Raw genomic sequence first — 21861 nt, 5'->3', positions numbered from 1 at the left:
CATTGCTTGGAAAAATCCCCCTAGCGTGACCGTGGTTAATTTAACCCTCTTATTGCCACCCAGTCATGGGCACAACGGCCAATAAGCCTGAGTGCCTTCAAAGAGGGACAGAATCCTTGAACTGAAAGACTTTGGTTTAGCACTCCGGCAGATCGCTACGCGCTCAGGCTGAGATGTCAGCACTGTTCAACATTGCGTGTCCGGGTAGCTAAGAGAACAACAATGTAGGGGAATGACAGCAAGCGGTGCGTGGAGGCGAACCTCTGCGTGGACGGATCATGTGATTGGAAGAATGGCGCCTAGTGATTCATTCTGTACTCCAATTGAAATGGGATGTCACGTCCCAAGCCTAGGACAGCAACCAGTGTCAACACAAGCCATCAGAAGGCGTTTGCACGACATAGGGCTACGAGCCAGACGTACCATTACAGGTGTTTCATTGACCACATGCCACCGCTCTCAAAGTCTATCATGATGCACCGCAATACGGCAGTGGAAGCTGGAATGGAAGTCTATCCTCATCAGCGATGAGGCCTGCTTTAACGCAATGTTCAATGCTGACCGCGGTACCTTTAGTTAGAGGGAGGGGGCTCCCTCTGTCACTCCATCAACGCCCCCGCAAAGCAATCACAGGTAGCAGACAGGTTGCTATGGCAGCTGGGGGGGAACAATGGCCTCCTGTTCTGCCATATATATGTCTATTAGGCTCTGCCTAAGGCAGGAGCTGATAGGATTCCTGTCAGTAACATTGAGAGGCATAATACACCGAAATACAGAAGAAGTATTGCAATGTATTATAGAAGCGAACAAACGATCGAATGTACAAATCCATTACTGATACAAAAAAAAAAAAGATATAAAAAAAACACAAAAATCCAAGTAAAAAAACAACTTTTCTTTGCTAATGGCAAAATAGAAAAAATATACATATATACGTATTGCCGCATTCGTAACAACCTGTGCGATAAAATTAACTTATTATTTATCCTGTTCTTGGTGAACACCGCAAAGAAACAACTTCATCGTGAAAAGCGTTCAGTGTGAATTAAGGCCTCCAGCAACGTCTCACCATTGATTATGGACTCTATTTGAAATTAGGCAACCCTTGCCACTGCGGGATTTTCATATTCATGGTGAATATTGCATTTTTTTTTGTACTGTCAAGTTTTTTGTACTGGATTGATAAAAGAAAAAAATTTACGTTTTCTATATACAGATTGTTGTGCCTCTTTATTCTATGAACCATGTTATTAAGTACATCACCTAGAGACAGGCAGCAATTTTATATATCAGCTAGAGACTGAAAGCCATGTTATACAGTATATCGATTAGAGACAGGCAGCCATGTTATATATCACCTATAGACAGGCAGCAATGTCCTACATCACCTAGAGACAAACAGCCATGTTATACAGTATATCACCTAGATACAGGGAGAAATGTTAGACAGTAACTAGAGACAGGCAGCCGTTTAATATAGCACATCACCTACAGACAGGCAGCCATTTTATACAGAACATCACCTAGAGATAGGCAGCCGTTTAATACAGCACATCACCTACAGACAGGCAGCTATGTAATACAGTCTATCTCTGACAAACAAGCTGTCATGTTATACATCACCTAGAGACAGTCAGCGATGTTATACATCACCTATGGACATGCAGTCTTGATATACAGTACTTAACTTAGAAACAGGCAGTCATGTTATACAGTACATCACCTAAAGAAAGTCATCCATGTTATACATTACCTAGAGACAGGCAGCCGTGTTATACAGGCAGATATGTTCAACAGTACATCACCTAGAGACAGGCAGCCATATTATACAGTACGTACATAATCTAGAGAGAGGCTGCCATGTTATGCATCATCTACTGACAGTCAACCAAGTTATACAGTACATCACCAAGAGACAGGCAGCAATGTTATACAGTTCATCACCTAGAGACAGGCAGCCATGTTATACATCACTTAGTGATAGGCCACCAAGCTGTACTGTACAACACCTAGAGATAGGCAGCAATGTTATACATTACCTAGTAACAGCAGCTATGTTATACATCACCTAGAGACATGCAGCCTTTTCAAACAGTACTTAAACTAGAAACAGGCAGCCATGTTATACATCACCTAGAGACAGGCAGCAATTTTATACAGACCATAACCTAGAGACAAGCAGCCATGCTATACATTACCTAGAAATAGGCAGTCTTGTTATACAGTACATTACATAGAGATAAGCAGCCATGTTATACAGTACATCACCTTGGGACAGACAGTCATATTTTATAGTACATCACTTAGAGACAGGCAGACATATTATACATCTCCTAGTGACAGGCAACCAAGCTATACAGTACATCACCTAGAGACAGGCAGCAATGTTATAGAGTTCATCATCTAGAGACGGCAGTCATGTCATACAGTACAACACCTAGAGACGGCAGTCACGTTATACAGTTCATCACCTAGAGACGGCAGTCATGTCATACAGTACAACACCTAGAGACGGCAGTCACGTTATAGAGTTCATCACCTAGAGACGGCAGTCATGTTAGACAGTTCATCACCTAGAGACAGGCAGTCATGTTATACAATACATCACCTAGAGAAAGGGAGACATTTTATACATCACGAAGTGACAAGCAACCAAGTTATACAGTGTATTACCTAGAGACAGGCAATCATGTTATACAGTCTATCACCTAGAGATAGGCAGTTGTTATACAGTACATTACCTAGAAACAAAGAATTAAAGAAGAAAGCGCCTCATGGTGCAGAAATCCCAATAACAAATGAAAGAAAACGGTACAGGTGTAGGAATGACCCTCTCCTGGGATGGTTGCGCAATGTCCAGGCACGACTCTGGTTACACGCAAGGAATGATGTAGTTGCAGCTGCTTTCCAGCCGGTGGGACAACAAGGCTCCACCGCGTCGTTTATGATCAGATACAGAAAAAATTAGGAAGCCAAATAGCGCTACTTCATCAGCATACAAAAGGTCATCAGGCTCGTTGTTCGTAATTTTAGCTTTGAATCAGGTGACGCGTTTCGACACTGATTACTAATTAATTGTACATATTTATTTATCAACTTAAACAATTAATTGTGCAATAGCCAATTTTATTATTATTATTCACCCCTCCCCTTATTTTATCTTATATTCATGTTTCGACACTATAGCGGAGTCACCCGCTCCGTTAATGATATTTCCCGTGCCGGCACTTCACATTTGTGCTTATTACCGGCTTTTTTCACACTAAAGCTTCTTGTCCCCATGGTAACTGGGGGCTTGGCATGATGCTTTTCCCTGATATACTGGGGTGGGCTACCTATGGAGCACCATATACAGGGGTGGGCTATATCTACAGGGGGCTATATACAGGGGTGGGCTATCTATGGAGCACTATATATAGGGGTGGGTTATATCTACAGGGGGGCTATATACAGGGGTGGGCTATCTATGGAGCACTATATACAGGGATGGGCTATCTATGGAGCACTATATACAGGGGTGGGCTATATCTACAGGGGGGCTATATACAGGGGTGGGCTATATGTGGAGCACTATATACAGGGGTGGACTATATATGGAGCACTATATACAGGGGTGGACTATATGTGGAGCACTATATACAGGGGTCGGCTATATCTACAGGGGGCTATATACAGGGGTGGGCTATCTGTGGAGCACTATAGGGGAAGCTATTTGTGGGACACTATATACAGGGGTGGGCTATATGGGGGCACTATCTACAGGGGGCTCTATGGCAGGCATTATCTACAGGGGGCACTGTGTGTGTGTGTGTGTGTGTGTGGGACATGTACGGTGCTATTATAATTAGAGGTGCAGTGTATGGCGATATTATATTTAGGGGCGTAGTGTGTGGTATAATGAGAACTTTATCTTTTTTATAGGTGTAGAAATGTTGGAAAAGTGAGAAGCTGAAGACATCTGAGCGGCAAACTGCAGAAATGGTCTGTGACCGAGAGAAGTCATCATAGAGGTCTGGACCGGATGGAGAAAAAAAAACTAGAATCTGAGACATCACCGGTGAGTCACTTAATGTAGATGTTTATTCTGTCTCTAATCAGTAATGTGGTCACTGTGTGATCTGCAGCGAGATGATGGGTGGTATGATTATGATATGATTTCTTTTTTGTGAAACAGCAACTCCCAGCATATCCTTCTCATTGTTCGGGCCATGATGGGAGCTGTAGTTTTACGCCGTACAAACCTATATGACAGGGGTTGCACTAAATTGAGCTGTATTTGTGCTGGTGTTGTATTTATGTACTGAGCTTTGTTCTGGTGCTGTATATATGTACTGAGCTTGGTTCTGGTGTTGTGTATAGAACTATATTGCTTGTAAAATGTACAAATGATTTTATGCTCGAGTTACATAAAAAGAAATGTGGAAAAGAAATGACACGTCATTGATTGGTAGAGAAAACAAACATGGCGAGGGGGAGAGTGGGAAGGAGATGTCGGGAAAGAGGTTTGGGGGGGGGGGCCAAACTGAATCTTTGCCCCGGGTGCTGGAGGACCTAGCTATGCCTCTGAGTACATCACCTGGAGACAGGCAGTCATGTTATACAGTACATTACCTACAGACAGGCAGCCATGTTATACAGTACATCACCTGGAGACAGACAATCCTATTATACAGTCTACCACCTACAGACTGGCAGCCATGTTATACATCAACTAGTGACAGGCTACCAAGTTATACAGTACATCACCTGGAGACAGGCAGTCATATACAGTACATTACCTACAGACAGGCAGTCATATCATAGAGTACATCACCTAGAGACAGGCAGTATGTTATACATCACCTAGAGACAGGCAACTATGTTATACATCACCTAGAGAAAGGCAGTTATTATTATTTATTTCAGTTACTTATATAGCGCCAAAATATTACGCAGCACTGTACAGAGGTCCTCTTTTACTGTCCCCATTGGGGCTCACAATCTAAATTCCCTATTAGTATGTTTTTGGTATGTTATACATCACCTAGGGACAGGCAACTATGTTATTCAGTGCATTACCTAGAGACAGGCAGCAATGTCATACATTACTTAGAGACAGAGAGACATGTAATACAGTATGTCACCTAGACAGAGGCAGCCATGTTATACATCAACTAGATCCAGTGAACACAGAAAGGTATTCCTGAATAGAAAATAAAGAAACACAGGAGCGCCAAGGAGTCCTTTTTCTATGTTCACTGGATCTGTCTTGATGACAGAGGAGCTTCTCCAAGCCAAACCTGTTATCAACTCCAAGGGCTAGCACACTGTGGACCATAGAGTCAAAGACTCATCACGCTTCACAATTGAGTTGTGCCAATGAACCTGCACAACTCAAAAAGGTGAGTTCTCATAGTTAACTATCCTGCACGAAAAGTTCATTTTAACTGTACCCCGATGTTATGACTTTAGAGGAGCGCTCTTCCATTTTTTACATTTTCAATTCAATACATCACCTAGAGAATGGCAGCTATGTTACACTGTACTTCACCTAGAGACAGGTAGCCATGTTATACATCACCTAGTGACAGGCAACCAAGTTGTACATTTCCTACAAACAGACGGCCATGTTATACATCACCTAAATACAGACGGCCATGTTATGTTTCCGGTAATTTTCAGAAAAAAGGCTGCCACATGTACATCAATATTGTTGGTGTAAACTTAATTTCCACAGCCTTGCAATTTAGTTACTCTGTCCTCTTAACTAAAAGCCAAGTCTGCCAGTAGAGTGTTCCCAAAAACGTACTCTCCTATTGAAAAGTTGCATCTTTTCCACCCCCGCTCTTAGAATGACAGGAACTCTGTATAAGTCAGCATGACAGGTGACAGGCTGAGGTCAAGTATGTCATTCCGAGGGAGCAGAAAAATCTGTCAGCGGAGCCCCGGTACTCTGTGAACACGCCAGGGACACGTATGTGATAGGAAAAATCCTGAATGTAGTTGACAGGTGCCCAAATTTGACAGGACTGTCCCAGATTATATGCCTGGTCCTACTTTCCTGGTAGTCAGTAAAGGTCCCATGACCTATACTAGAGACGTAACTAAAACATTCGTAAAGGCCTCATGCACACGAACGTGTTTTTCGTCCGAAATTCACCCGCAAATCTGCGGGTGAATTGTGGACCCATTCATTGCTATGGCACCATGCACACGACCGTGGTTCTCACGGATCCTTCCAGGACCGCAAATATGAGCCGCAGAACCTCAGGACATGTCTTATTACGGCCCGCAAATTTGCTACGAACTTGCTTATAGAAGTCAATGGGCCCGTGGAAACTGCAGATACACCTCCGTGTGACATCCATAATTGTGCGGATTTGCGGAAGTATTGCTAAGCGACGATAGGAAGTTTTCCTTCCTTGCGCTTTTTTATATGATCCGCATTTTGCGGATAACACACGGATGCACTACGGATGACAATTAATTTGCAAAATACGGCCCATGGTCCTGGAATTTGCGGACCAGAAAAATACTACGGTCATGTGCATGAGGCCAAAATGTATTCAGATCCCAGACCCCAAAATTAATCAGACCCCAAACAAAAATCCTAAAATTATAAATTATTCAGACCTTCGGCCACAAGACAAATTCTTTTACACCCCAGACCAGACCCCTAAATTATTTCAGACCCAGACAGCCAGTGTCGGGACGTCTGGCTTAACACGGATCCTCCGTAAGCTGGCCGGCATCGGGACCATGCACGCGTTGCCACAGTCAACTTACTGAGACCGCGGGCCCTAAAACAGTTGCTATAACTTCTACTACAGTAGTTACGCCGCTGATCTGGACTAAGAAAACTAAAGTTGTGTCTTATAGGAGACGTAACTAGTGTTGCCAGTAGGTGTCAGCATTACTCAGTAACCCTTTCTCCTGCTGATGGGAAGACCTGCGGGTGATTAAGATGTAGGAGTCAAGTTGTACGCACCGAATAGGGCAAAAAATGCATTAGTATTAATATACTTAAATTTGTTGACCACAGAACAACAGTATTTTTTATCGTTATAACCGCTCTGGTAGCAAAAAAAGAAAACCATCTTTAGGCAAAAAAAAATTGTTCTATGATTGTTGTTGGCAGACCACACCTGTGCAGAAATAACACTCTGCAGTCTTCCGGGGATGTGGTTAATGTTTTACACAGTTCCCATTTCTCTGAATCAGTGACAGTCAGATGTCACCAACCATCCAGAAACCAGGAGACCTGAAGAACAAAGGACAAAGGTTTTTCCTATAAGACTAAATTACAGCAAAAGCAAGAAACCAGGGAGCAACCCTCGCAGAAACGGCAGAAATGGAATATTACAAGAATTTTTTACCCTTGATTCTGCTGCTAGGACTTTCAGGTAAAGCAGACTGTACAATTATATATTCTGAAGCTGAGATGGCCAGAATTTCTATCTTTTGACACAATCAAAAGAACTGCTAAGTATTAAGTCCGGGGCTTCATGGAGATTTCAGCAAATGAATATGACTTTTTTGTAAAATTAAAATTTATACAATTTTCCGATATACTTTCTGTATTAATTTGTCACAGTTTTCAAGATCACTGCTTGTTGTTATTTAGTAGGAACATTCATTCAGTGGATACAATTCTGTCCATGGTCATGTAATGGACACACAGGTGCACAGCTCGTTACAGTTACCGTATGTGTATGAGAGCTGTGTCCTGTAATGATTCCATCACCTGTGTGTCCATCACTTGACCATATAACGATCCGACAACCTGTGTGTCCATTACATGACCATGGACAGAATTTTATCCACTGCAAGTAAACAATGAAGGTTCCTACTCAATAACAACAAGCAGAGATCTTGAAAATGTAATGAGGATTTAATACGGAAATTATATTGGAAAATTGTATAATTTTTTATTATCCAAAAAATAATTATCTTTATGAATCTGGACAACTCCCTTAATGCTCGACCTTTAGCTGCAGTCCAGAGGAATACTTTCATGTAACTCAGTGGACTCCTGTGGACTGCAGCTGTCACTTTTAAAATGGTAAAATTGTGATTTTTGAGTTATACAGAATGCCTTTGTATGAAACCAGAGATATATGGAAGTCTATAAGTGTAATATGGAGGTTTATGGAGAAGTAATACGTTTGTGTTCATGAGTCCTTAGGGCCTGTTCAGATTGAATCGTTTTTCCGGTTTCTTTTTTGTAGTGAAAAAGAAAAAAACAAAAACATCCAGTGTGATGGTTACATTTTTTTTACAAAATTAACATGATAGCTTAGAAGGAGTTTGGAGGCATATATTGGTGTTAAGTTGTATGTAAAAGGTTCTGAACTATGCAGGGAATTATTTTATCAGTGTAAGGATAAACATTTGCCCCCTGAAGTAAATAAGGGGGAAACTCCACACAAACGCAATGTAGAGGACATGCTGAAGTTTAAACAATGGACAGAATTTAGAAAAAAAAACAAAAGCGAGCATAACCCTAAAAAGTACATGGCAAACACAGTTGTTGCGTTTTTGTATTTCATGCACAGAACACAGTTGTATTATATTGGAAACTACGGTGCCTTGTATGACTACAATTTCATATGGGGAAATTAAGAAAACAATTGTGGCATGCTTCATCCGTTGCCGTATTACACTCCTAGAAGGATAGCTTTTACAGGAGAATGTCTTTAACATATCACACCCAATGGGGCATCATACAACGGCACCCGGAGTCCCTTTGGGGGATCCATGTGCCACTGTACAACCTCCTGAACATGGATCTTTATAATTAGGCTAGGCTCACACCATGTTTGTGGCATACATTTGGGGGATATGTTTACAGTATGACAAAAACCTGGTGTGAACTTAGCCTTAACAGTTAATTCTTAACCGATTTACTGGACGGATGGGTATATGGAAGGATGGATGGATATATGGATGGGTATATGGATGGGTATATGGATGGATATATGGATGGGTATATGGATGGGTATATGGATGGATAAATGGATGAACATGGTAAAGCTAATGGAGATCATTCATGTTATTCTGTATATATTTCTATGCAGGTGATGTGACGGCTGTGATCAACGTGGATGGGATTCTCGGGGGATCTGTGTTATTAAATGTGAATGTTGTACTACCAGCAAATACTTTCATACAATGGATTACCAACAATGCAATAGTGGCACAACAATTTCCTTCTTCATCTCCTCAATGTTTAAATCAACTCGTAGGAAAATGTGAATTATATCAAAATGGATCTCTGAGAATCGACAACGTCACCTATACTGATGGAGGGAATTATATTCTGAGTGCACTAATTTCAGGTTCTTCTACCACCAACAGAACAGAGTACAAGCTCAACGTATATGGTAAGTCATAATATATTCGTAACTTTTTTGATGAGAATTCTTCATATTTGGTAACATGACCAGTTCCATGCAGTGCATCTTATTTTTACTGTTATCAACCACTTTCCAAGTAACATCAGCTAGTAAGTTTGAAAAAGGAAAAATATACAGGTCCAATAAATGTAACCAATTTTCCTAAAATTTTGATCCAGAGGAAGGTAAAGCAACCCCCTATAAGGGAGCTGCCAATTGCCTCATATTAGGGAGAAAATTCATCCTAACTACAAAAAAATCTGAAAAAAAATCCTGAATCAGTCTTATCTCCAGTATTCTGGTAACCATAACTTGTAATATCATTACAGTCAAGAAAAACATTCATCTTCAGGATGGGCCATCAATTTAATATAAGTAAGGGTCCGAATCATGGCACCCCCACTGATCAGCTAAGTGAAGGGACCACAGCACACCAGAACGTACCAAGCCCCCTTCATTATTTAGCAGGAACAGTGCCATACCTATGGTAGTGGCTGTGTCTGGTACTGCAGTTCACTGCTGCTCAGTCCCATTCAAGTGAATAGGACTGAGCATCAATACCAGGCAGTATGTACAGTGCTGTGTACAGTAAAGTGCTGTGCATGGTAAACAATGAAGGTGAATGTTTGCAATGGTCGGGTGCTGGGTGTCAGATCCCTATCGATCTGATATTGATGGCTTGTCCTAAGGACAGGCCATCAATATTAAAGTCTCGGAAAACCCCATCACAACATCCTGTGGCAGAGAATTCCATAGTCTGACTACTCTTACAGTAAAGAATCCCTGTCTATGATAATAGTGACATCTTCTTTTTTCTAGACATAGTGGATGCCCTCTTGTCATTGTTAAAGGCCTATATATAAATAGATCATTAGAGAGATATTTGTACTGTCTATTCACATAGAGATTACATCGCCCCAAGCAATTTTTTTCCATCTTGAATAACCTTTCCTGGTACTGTACTCCACCGATTCCCTTAACTACATTGGTCTCCCTCCTCTTCACCCGCTCTAGTTCAGCCCTGTCCTTCTTATATACAGGTGCCCAAAATTGTACACAATATTCTATGTGAGGTCTATCTAGTGATTTGTATAATGGCAAGATTGTTTTCTCATCGTGCCCCTTTTGATCCATTCCATAATTTTATTTGCCCTGACAGCAGCTGCCTGACACTGGTTGATAAAGTTTACTGTCCACCAAAATCCCCATTTATTGGCGGTTTTACCCAGTGTGTTACTATTTAATACATAATTGAAAAATGTGTTTTCTCGCCCACATTTATCCACATTAAACTTCATTTACAGTAGATGCCGACTATTGCACATGTTGTGATCTTTGGTTTAATTGGGTATATTTAGAAACAAAACAGAAGTGACCATTTAGATTGTTGTAGTTAGTTTGATAATGTTTAAGCACAAATTGATTTTGTAAAATGACGCTCCCCTCACTGAGATCCTGTCCTGCTCTGCAGCTATTGGTTGAAGCTTCACATCACAGACTTCCTGCTCAGCCTGCCCGCTGCATGCTCATAATACTGAGAGTGCTCTGCTTCCTTCCAGATAGTGATCACAACTTTCTAGTTCATAAGCAAGCAAAAATGGAGCAGAAAGCTCTAAGTATTACAAGTATTATGTACAAGGTGCATGTACGGGCGGGGAAGTCTAAGTGATGCAGCTTCATCCTGTAGCTGCAGTGCACTGAGTGATGTCAGAGAAGGGGCATCTTTTTGGCAACTTCTCCTGTACAGCCCAATAACATGCAGCCGTTTTAAAACTTTGCTTGGTGTTAAAGATCTAGAGTGTATAGAGCACATTATAAACTTACATTTGAGGGACTAGAGTGATAGAGTTCCTGTCCCTAGTATCTTACATGACCCTGTAGCTCAATTTTACTAAATATAAAGCTGTTCACTTTATAGCGGTTGTCTCATAAGGACAACCTCTTAAAAAAAAAAAAAAGCAGTGAACATCAGTTTATGGCACATCGGGCTTCTTTCACCCCAGGGGATTAGCTATTATTGCTGGGGGAAGCTGGGGCCAACCACACACTTCCCTTACAATTGCCAAATTATTTTTAGATTACATTACATTACAATAAATGCCCGCCCATGTAATGCTAAGACATGCAGGGTCTGCCAGTGGATCTCCACTCTGGCACGTAGAGCTGGGTCACAAGCGGAGGACCCCCCTCTATGATGTCCATATGCCCATATAAGGCATATGGACAGGGGTTGTTTTGACAGGACAACCTCTTTAAGGGGTTAACATAGGCAAAACGATATAAAATTGTGTAAATCTACTACAAATCAAAAACGTTATATATTAAACGATTTTAATGTCAGGTAAAACATTTCTAGGTTTGCCAACCCATTGGCCATATTGTCATTAAGACTTTGTCTGTTTGTAATTTTTCTGTCACACTTAGTGCTGCTTTTTGAGGAATCACTCTGCTCTAATTTATAGATAGCGTGTCCCAATCAGTGACCCCTCCCTGCTGCACCCTCAGGCCTCCTGCACACGGCCGCAGCTGTGTGCACAGTCCATGATTACGGCACAGTCGGGCCGCGGAGTGACATCCGCGGGCCGTCCGCCATCATGGACCGTGCTCACACATGTGCATTAATTTCAATGAGCCCAGACGGCAAATGCGGATCGTATAATGACTTCTTCTATTTTGTGTGCATTGGCCCATAAGAAAGCGTGTGTTCTATACTATCCGCAAATTGCAAAACTATGGTCGTGTGCATGACGTCTAAGGCCTCGTTCACACGAGCATATCCGATTCACGTGCGTAAAAAAACACGCGTAAATCGGGTCCGTGTATGTTGCGTTAAGCATCAGTGTGCTTTGCGAGTGGCATGCCGTTTTTCACGTCGGAGATGCGCAACGCTCGTGTAAATAAGGCCTATCTAAAAGAAGAAAACTCCTTTAAAAACATCAGCACCTACGGGAACAACATTTTTACCAAGAAATTAAGGTTTTTTTTGCTAACAATCTTCTAAGGGAACATTGAAGCAGAGGATCTTGAGACTGTGATCTCAACGAAGGGGAAATGCCCTCAGACAGACCAAACAAATATATATTTTTGCTTTTAATTATATTATGTTTTTATTCCAAAATACATACACTACAAAATTTACCACTATTTTTTTGCTCTTTTTAAGGTAAACTCAGCGCCTCTGTTCTTAGCTCCAATGATACCAAGTTTCCCCTTATCAGTGGCACCTATGTGACCCTCCATTGTGATGCCGGGAATCAGACTGTGACGACTTACACTTTCTATCGTGATCAGAAGACTATCTGCACTGAGCCTCATGTCATCTGCCGGGGATCATTCCTGGACTTCAGGCCAATAACAGAGAAAGACAGTGGGATCTACACCTGCAGCATCCAGAACCCGGTCAGCACCAACACCAGCAACTCCCTGAATGTGACTGTCATGGGTAAGAACATTGTGAAATAAAGCAAATTGTGTTTTATATTATTCCTGGAGGCATAAAATAGCATTGACATAAATATGAAAAACAACAAAACAAGCTGAGACTACTGAAAAGTTAGAATACAAAATGAACAAGATCTAATGAATATATTATTAAATTAACATATTTTGGAGGTAGCGAGATTTACTGAACTTCTCGAGTACCTGATAAAATTTACAAGCAAGACGTTTTTCATTTTTTTTGCCATATACTTCATTCTCCTTCTGTTCTCTGTTTTTGGGTAATGTTTTTGAGATCCTCCTGCTCTCCTTGCTGCACGCTGTGTAAATCGGTTTCTTCTGTTTGTAGATATTGGATGGGAACCTTAAAGGGGTTGTCTAAGCAAGGACAACTGATGACCTATTCACAGGATAGGTCATCAGCATATGATTGTTGGGGTCCGACACCCGGACCCCGCACTGATCAGCTGCTCCGGCTGTCTCCAGGCGCCAGTGTTATGCAGAGTATGCCGTTTTCGGAGCTGGAAGCAGTTGGCTTCGACTACTGCATAGTGGCCGTGCTGCAGAACTCTGACTCTCCTCCTATTCACTTGAAAAAGTCTAGGAGCCGTGCAGAAACAAAGCGGCTGAGTGCTCACACGAGCATTTCTGCCATTTCGCTTTAGCGATTGGTGGGGGTCTCAGTGCTCGGACCCCCACAATCAAAACTTCTGACATGTCACTATGACATGTCAGAAGTTTTTGAACATTAAGTTACTCTTTAATGTGTGGCATCAGAAGAGACCCTAGGGGTCAATTCACACTGCGAATTTTCCACAATGGAACTCGTTGCGGAAAATTCACAGAAAATACAGTAGCAGCAAATTGGATGAGATAAAACAATAAATACTGAGCGGAAAAAACGCATGTCAATGTTATTTCCGTAAACGGGTCCCCTTCCATTTTTCATGACCAGCCAGATACAACATAGTAGCAGCAGCCTAGAATTACCAGAGTGGGAAGGGCCCACTATTTTTGGGCTTTCCCAGTCTAATAATACCAGCCTGAGGCCGCCCCAGTCCCCGACCATGGCTACAGAAGGTCAGGTACTGGATCGTACCCTGCTCTTCCCTGTACCACAGGCGGCGGTGGGTACCGGGGTAATAATGGGGGTTAGTGCCTTGCTTTTTCACCGGCTAACATTAGGCCCCGCCTTAGTAATGGACGCTATATTACTAAGGCGGTAGTAATATAGTTTCAAAAAACACAGAGACATAAATATATTTTATTGAAATAAAAACAATCCTCGTTAACCATTTTATTGAGAATTAAAAAAATGTCGTCATCGAAGTAGTCCTCGAACCCGAAGTAGCCCAACAACCGAACCTGTAAAAAAACACCAAAAAAAAATAAATAGTAACACATAAAAAAGCAAAGTAATTATTATACTTACCTTTCCTGGGTCATGCGTTGTTTCTATAACTTGAGGAGTTATAGGGGGCATCAGCACTAAAAGCATCAGCATCAACTCTAAATACGGCCTAGGTTTCACCTACACACTCCCCCTTGGTCCCGCACTTAATCTCTGCCTCCTTCTATGCCCCTCCTCCCACAGATCCCCCACCACAAATAAAGATTCAAAATCCTCTTCAGTGTCCCCTGTACCCCATGAGATCCCCCCCTGCCACTCTTACTGTATGTGGGGAAAAAGCTCCTGACATACGATAAATGGATCCATAGACCCCTAACGGAGGCTAAAAAAGTTTTTTTTTGCTGCGTGGAATATCTTTGAAAGCTGCGCTATTCCATTGATATGGGTTTTTTTTAACATATGGAGGACGGACAGAAGAGTTTTTTAAACTTTTTAATGCATCTCCTGCGAGCTTTATCAGCCACATACATTGTATTGATAAAAATACTGTGGTGTGAAAGCGTCCAATGCAGGTGTGAACACAGCCCAATGCTGACAATAATAAGGCTGTATTATTGGATCCATCACCAATGTGGATACAGCTAACTGTTTGCTGACTCCGCCTACTTGTGCTGGCCCCACCTACAACATGGGGCCACTTTTAGATTTTTTTCCAGGGCCACTTTAAGCTCCCAATCTGCCCCTGACTACACGGCAGAAACTGCTTAAAAGTTTGGGGAAAAAAATGCACTTCAATATGTACAGAGGGATAACTCTGCACATACAGTCAGGAGACAAATTTCTGAGGATTTGCAAATAAATTATTTCTTAACTATTCGCACTACGTATTTACAATCTAACCCTTACGTTTTTTTGTATTTTCTATGGCAGTTCCTGTTTCTAATATCAAAGTGACAATTAATACATCGGCACTTGTCTGGCCTAACAGGGATTCCGTGTCTCTACGATGTTCAGCTCTGGGTACAGATGTCAGTTACTCATGGCGTCTACAAGGGGTGACAATTTCTGGAGGAGGTCGTTTCCATCTCACCGATAATAATGCCACGCTCATTATCAGCCCTGTCTCCACTAATGACAACGGATCTTTCATATGTACAGCTAAAAACTCAATAAACAGCATAAACAGCACAGAACTAAAGCTCGACCTGGCCTGTAAGTAAAACATACACATCATTTCTGTAACTAGAGTTACTAGACATTCTTGGAAATTCTTATTTGAAATTTAAGATGAAGAAGATTTAAAGGAGATGTCTAATTACAAAAATAAATACCATATTATGGGGGAATTTGGAATTATTAGAGAAGTCCCCTGTTCAGGACCCTCATCTATTAACTAGAGCAGAGAGAATGACTGCAAAGAGTGTCTCTTGCTCTGGAGGACCTAACACAGCCATATATTACATGAACAGAACATTAATTTCAATGAGAACTGTGTAATGCTTAATTTCCCCTGTGGGGGCGCTGTAGGGAAATTGAACACTTGTTGTGAGACTACCCACAGATTACAGCTACATTAATTTCAGTGTAAAAGCAATTAAGATGGCACAAAGCAAGACGAGAGGAAGGGCTAGAACTGAAGCAGGGACTCTGCATTTTCATTAAACCTAAGTGACTCTGTGACTAACTTAATTAATATTTGCTGAATTTGTACGGTCATCCAACCCATGGCCATTAAATGCTTTAAATGACCATTCAAATTACCTAAAGGGGTTGTGTTATCTTCATAACCACTTTCCATGTGCCCTATTGGGGGCATATGGATGTCATCATAGAGGGGGGTCCACCACTCGAGACCACCAGTTATAAGTAAGAGCTGAGAGCCGCTTTGGCAGGCTTAGCTGTGGTTTATAGCTAGACACAGTTTCCTCCGGACTAAACATTTAGGGTTTTTCTGAAGCCATGCCGAAGTCATGCAGCCAATAGCCAGGCCGGCTTCAATCTGTAAAGGGGCTGTCTTCATGAAACAAGCTGTTTGATGCCCAAAAATAATTTTTTATTGTTCATTATACATTGGACAGACACGTCAAACGTTATTTTATTTTGGAAACATATCCTAACTCATTTTGAGCACTCATAATTACAGATGAGCGAAACTCAAATAAGAAATTTGCCTGTGAATTTTCAACGTTTTTCATCTCTCCACAATTATCTTTGATTTTGTTTACAGCTCCAGTCTCTTCAGTGGCACTGACCAGTAACACTTCAGGAGTGGTCTGGGCAGGAGAGGACTCGGTGTCTCTCTATTGCTCAGCTCAGGGCTCAGCCGTCACCTTCTCCTGGAGTCTCAATGGAAAACCAGTGCCCCCGAACCCTCCATATTACATTACTCAGAGTGATTCTCCTCCAAACTCCAATCTCACCATCCGCCCCGTCTCCAAGAACGACACTGGACCATTCACCTGTACAGCGACCAACTTGGCAAATAGTGAGACCAGCAATGCAACTAGCTTCAATATCAACTGTGAGTACATTTATTTATTTATCTATCTATCTATCTATCTATCTATCTATCTATCTATCTATCTATCTATCTATCTATCTATCTATCTATCTATCTATCTATCTATCTATCTATCTATCTATCTATCATTTGTTGAAGAAATGACTTATAAACACACTGTATGGCCTTAATTAGATGGACACCCCTTCGAATTATTGAGTTCAGATGTTTAAGCCACACTCATTGCAAACAGGCACATACAATCAAGCCCACAACCATGCAATCTAGATAGATAGATAGATAGATAGATAGATAGGATAGATTGATCGATCAGAGGCGTAGCAAGGTTCTCCAGCACCCGGGGCAAGATTCATATTGGCGCCCCCCCCCCCCCAACTTCTTTCCTGACATCTTCTTCCCCCTCGCCAGGTTTGCTTTCTCCACCAATCAATGAGATGTCATTTTTTTGTTATTTTTTTTTAATGTAACTCGCGCATACAACCATGTATCCATTTTAAAAGCAATATAGTTATATAAGTGAGTTAAAATAACAATACATTAAAAGAAAATAACTTAAAGAGGTCACACAGAGCTCCCCGCTTGTAGATAGAGCCACACACAGTCCCCCTGTAGATAGTACCACACATAGTCCCCCCTTGTAGATAGTGCCACACACAGCCCCCCCTGTAGATAGTACCACACACAGCCCCCTTTAGATAGTGCCACACACAGCCACCCTGTATATAGCGCCACACACAGTCCCCCTGTAGATAGTACCACACATAGTCCCCCCTTGTAGATAGTGCCACAAACAGCCCGCTGTAGATAGTGCCACACACAGTCCCCTGTAGATAGTGCCACAAACAGCCCCCTGTAGATAGTGCCACACACAGCCCCCTGTAGATAGTGCCACAAACAGCCCCCTGTAGATAGCGGCACATAGTCCACCCCTTGTAGATAGTGCCACACACAGCCCCCCTTGTAGATAGTGCCACACACAGCCCCCTGTAGATAGTGTCACACACAGTCCCCCCTTGTAGATAGTGCCACACACAGCCCCCTGTAGATAGTGCCACACACAGCCCCCTGTAGATAGCGCCACACACAGTCCCCCCTTGTAGATTGTGCCACACACAGTCCCCCATTGTAGATTGTGCCACACACAGTCCCCCCTTGTAGATAGTGCCTTACACAGTCCCCCCCTTGTAGATAGTGCCACACACAGCCCCCCTGTAGATAGTGACACACAGCCCTCCCTGTAGATAATGCCACACAGCCCCCCCATAGATGATGCCACACAGCCCCCACCTTGTAGAAATAAATAAATAAATGAAAAATAATTACATAGCCCCGTTCCCTGCTCCAAGACAATTGCGCAGGCCAGTGTGATCCAGAGACGTCATCATGCCGGCCTGCAATCATATAGGCTGCAATCTTAATATGACTTGTAACCTAGTGATGGTGGAGGGAGCTGCTCCACCATACTATTCAAGTGTATCTGCGTTCTAAAAATGCAGATACAATTGAATGTGGCAGGCGCTAGCCCCGGTCCGGCCCCCCCCCCGGTGATAGCGATGCCACTGATCACAAGGGAGTCCATGCCGCCCGACCCACAAATGTAATCTGCTGGGGCGGCGCGGGCCTTGAGAGGATGGGAGCAGAGAAGCCATATCAAAACAGCTAATCGCTGTTGATAGGAGCTCTGTATGTTGGGCGGCTGCAGCAGCGATTAGCTGTTTTAATACAGTTGCTCTGCGTTGCTCCCCCTTCCCTACACTGTAGTTGCGCCCGGGGCACATGTCCCGCCTTCCCCCCCCCCCTCTTAGCTACGTCCCAGGATAGATAGATAGATTGATAGATAGATAGATTGATAGATAGATAGATAGATAGATAGATAGATAGATAGATAGATAGATAGATAGATAGATAGATAGATAGATAGATAGATAGATAGATAGATAGATAGATAGATAGATAGATAGATATGAGATAGATAGACACTCGCTTATATACATTCCGGTTCCAGGTGGTGCTGATTCTAAGATTTTCATTGATTTTTATAGCGCTGCCAGGGGAACGGAAGTCTAGTTGAAAGTCTCAGAATCAGCGCGATGGGGGACTGTATATTACCGGGTGTACTCACATACTGCCAGGACTACACTGCTAATCATTTTTGGTCCTCACATAGCCCCATTTTAATGTAGCTTGTATATTGTTACTTATATGAGTTAATTATTTATGTCACTTTCTTATCTCATAGGGTTTCCCGATGGAGACATTAACTGTACCGTGCAAGCCATTGACAAGGAGGTAGAGCTCGGCTGTTTATGGCCAGGCGGAAGACCTGCAGCAAATGTGACCATGACCTTTAATAATGTACAAGATACAGCCACTAATGAAGTGTTCAGAAATGTGACGATTTCCAATAATATCCACGGGAGCAATCTCACCTGTAATGGTAGACAGCTGGGAAAAACCTCAAACTGTGTAGTAAGATTTGGTAAGAAGTCAATGCTGTCATTTTAGCTGTACGTAGATATTCTGCAGCGTTTTTGTGTAGTAAGTGAGACTTTTAAATGACAACCGTATAAAAAAAAGTTCTAATAGTCACACACTCCTGCTTAAAACGACTGTCCACTAGTAGTGAAATTTCCTGGTCGGTAACGAGCGCCGATCGATGGAAATACCTAGCCGAGCGGAACTTTTTTAGTAAATTTAAATGTTGCAAACATCGTGAGTGTAGGAACGAATGATCGTTAATGCGATTGTTCATCCCTATAAGGTTTGCATAGTGTGGCCGCGTGTGCCCTGTTCATAGAGGGAGGGGGTGTGCTGCCGACAAATTATGATTTTTTTTTGCCCACATAAAAGACGCGATCAGCCGACTAACAATCTTATGCTCGTTTATCGACTGATCGCTGCCATGCTTACACAGGACAATGATCCGGAATGAGCAATTATATGAGCACTCACTTAGTCGATCATCTGCCTGTGTAAGGGTGTATTCACACAGGGCGGTTTTGCCGCATGGGTTTTAACACAATTAGTGGCGGTTTCCACGCTATCTGCTAAACTGCAGTTAATCGCGGTAAAAAGGCATGTGTTATTGCAGTGTGGGTTTCCACCTCGCAGCAAAGCTCACTGTGTGAGTACACCCTTAAAGGGTCTTAAGTCAGTATGTATAGGTGATGCTTACCTGCTATTTTATTAGTCACGCTTTGCTGTTTGTTTGCTTTTTAGCTCAGCTCTGTTAGGGCATAATTTGTGGCTACAGCTTGGTTTTATCAAGTAATTGCCACATATATTCTAATGCACATGAGCCTTAAAGAGGTACTTCAACAATTTTTTTTTACATCTCATGCTAACTCTCCAGCAATATCCTAGAAGGGTCATCTGTTTCTTCCAAGCTCTGTTTCATCCTTGTATTTTGAGCTATTTTATTATGGGCAGCTGTGTCATGTGATCTCAGTCTGACCACCAGAATAGACTATGCTCTCATGTGTAGACAGGAGGTCACGTCTCTGTGTGGCTGATTTCCTGTGAACTACAGGATTACATCATCACCAATCAAATCCCTCCCGGCAGCTCTGAAACACCTCCCCTCCCCACCCAGCTCTGTCCTCCTTTCTCTGTATGTCCCCCATTCATATAATGCTGCTGAAAAGATAATTTCTCACCTATCTAACGGAGAAGGAGGGCAGTGATATATTAGGTGAGCCCATACAGTGATTAGCTGCAGACTTTTAAAACTCTCCTGACTCATACAGTCCGTCTATATTATCTGGGAGTGCTGTGTACAGAGAGTCAAGTATATTTCTATGCTTCTCACTGTCTCCTGCATCTAAGGACTGGAGAAATCAATTACTAGAAGAATGCAAATGAGACGGGCTGAAGCTGCATCACATAGGAATACAATGAAACTGCAATGTGAGGACAGAAGTTCTATGTCACTGATCTATCACTTGGTTTACTTAGATAGGACTCAGAGCAGAACAATTGCAGTGTGATGAGACTCCACTCCCTCTGCAAAGCTAGCAGCATGATAGGAAATGCAGAATTGCATTAGGGGAATCATATCAGAGGGGAAGATAGAACCAAGACGACAGACAACGAATTAATGGCACATCAACTAAAACAGTTATACACAAGGCATACACAGAAGCCTCTACATTATTTTATATTAATAATAGCCTATGCTTTACTATATAGGTTGCATTAGTAAAGATATACTGGATAGATAGGTAGATAGATAGATAGATAGATAGATAGATAGATAGATAGATAGATAGATAGATAGATAGATAGATAGATATGAGATAGATAGATAGATAGATAGATAGATAGATAGATAGATAGATAGAAAAAAAAACAGTCAGACCCCATTATTTACTTAAAGAGATCGACTTACCTGCAAACGCTGATGCTGCTGCAGAATCAACTGAAGCCTCTGGTGCCGATGTGGCCGTCACGATGCAGGACCTGTGAGTGACGTCACAGATCTGCACTGTCAGAAGCTGGGCGTTCTGAAGAGAAGAGGATGATACTTCTCATCAGAATGCCCAGCTAGTGAAAGTATTAAAAACGCCCCGATGTACGCACATAATACACACCCACTTGGACTTTTACTTTTAAACACACCCACTTGGACTTTTGCAAGCCTCATTTGCATAACTACAAAAATGGTCATAACTTGGCCAAAAATGCTCGTTTTTTAAAAATAAAAACGTTACTGTAATCTACATTGCAGCGCCTATCTGCTGCAATAGCAGATAGGGGTTGCAAAATCTGGTGACAGAGCCTCTTTAATGCTTCTCTTTATTTCTGGGCACCACTGCACAGAAGAGATTGATATTGCTTAGCATCAGGATCTTGTATGCATGTATTTACGTCTATGAGTTGCTCTGATTTCCAGGTACAGTCCAAAAAAGGGAATTTGAGCTCTAGTGCATCCTTCTCTTTTGGACTATATCTAGAATTCAGAGGAATTCATTTAAAGGGGTTTCCCATGAACAAATTGTATCCCCTATAAACAGGACACGGGTACCACGTTCTTGCAACCAGTGGGGCCGCCAGCAGTTAAACACCTATCCCCTTATCTCTTGTAATATTATTACTTTTCAAAAAGGCATCCAGGCCCCCCAGTAGTAAAGCAGTAGAACTATGGTTTCGTCATCTACATCCAAGCCTCCATTGATGCA

At 42.1% G+C, this 21861-nt stretch overlaps 1 protein-coding gene across 1 annotated transcript in view; it reads left to right on the top strand.

The window, feature by feature from the left end:
* Window positions 1–7264: 7264 nt before the first annotated feature.
* LOC142661567 (cell adhesion molecule CEACAM5-like) overlaps window positions 7265–21861 on the top strand; it is a 30482-nt gene continuing 15885 nt past the window's right edge. Inside the window, exons 1-6 of the mRNA XM_075838992.1 lie at window positions 7265–7382; window positions 9057–9362; window positions 12538–12816; window positions 15094–15375; window positions 16391–16684; window positions 18924–19163. Of these exons, the coding sequence (XP_075695107.1) occupies window positions 7331–7382; window positions 9057–9362; window positions 12538–12816; window positions 15094–15375; window positions 16391–16684; window positions 18924–19163 (1453 nt within the window). The 5' untranslated portion in view covers window positions 7265–7330. The remainder of the gene's footprint in view (window positions 7383–9056; window positions 9363–12537; window positions 12817–15093; window positions 15376–16390; window positions 16685–18923; window positions 19164–21861) is intronic.

Source organism: Rhinoderma darwinii, chromosome 10 (assembly GCF_050947455.1).
Source record: "Rhinoderma darwinii isolate aRhiDar2 chromosome 10, aRhiDar2.hap1, whole genome shotgun sequence".
Lineage (NCBI taxonomy): Eukaryota > Metazoa > Chordata > Amphibia > Anura > Rhinodermatidae > Rhinoderma > Rhinoderma darwinii.
The sequence above is the reverse complement of the archived record's forward strand: the minus strand, read 5'-3'. Positions and strand labels throughout refer to the sequence as shown.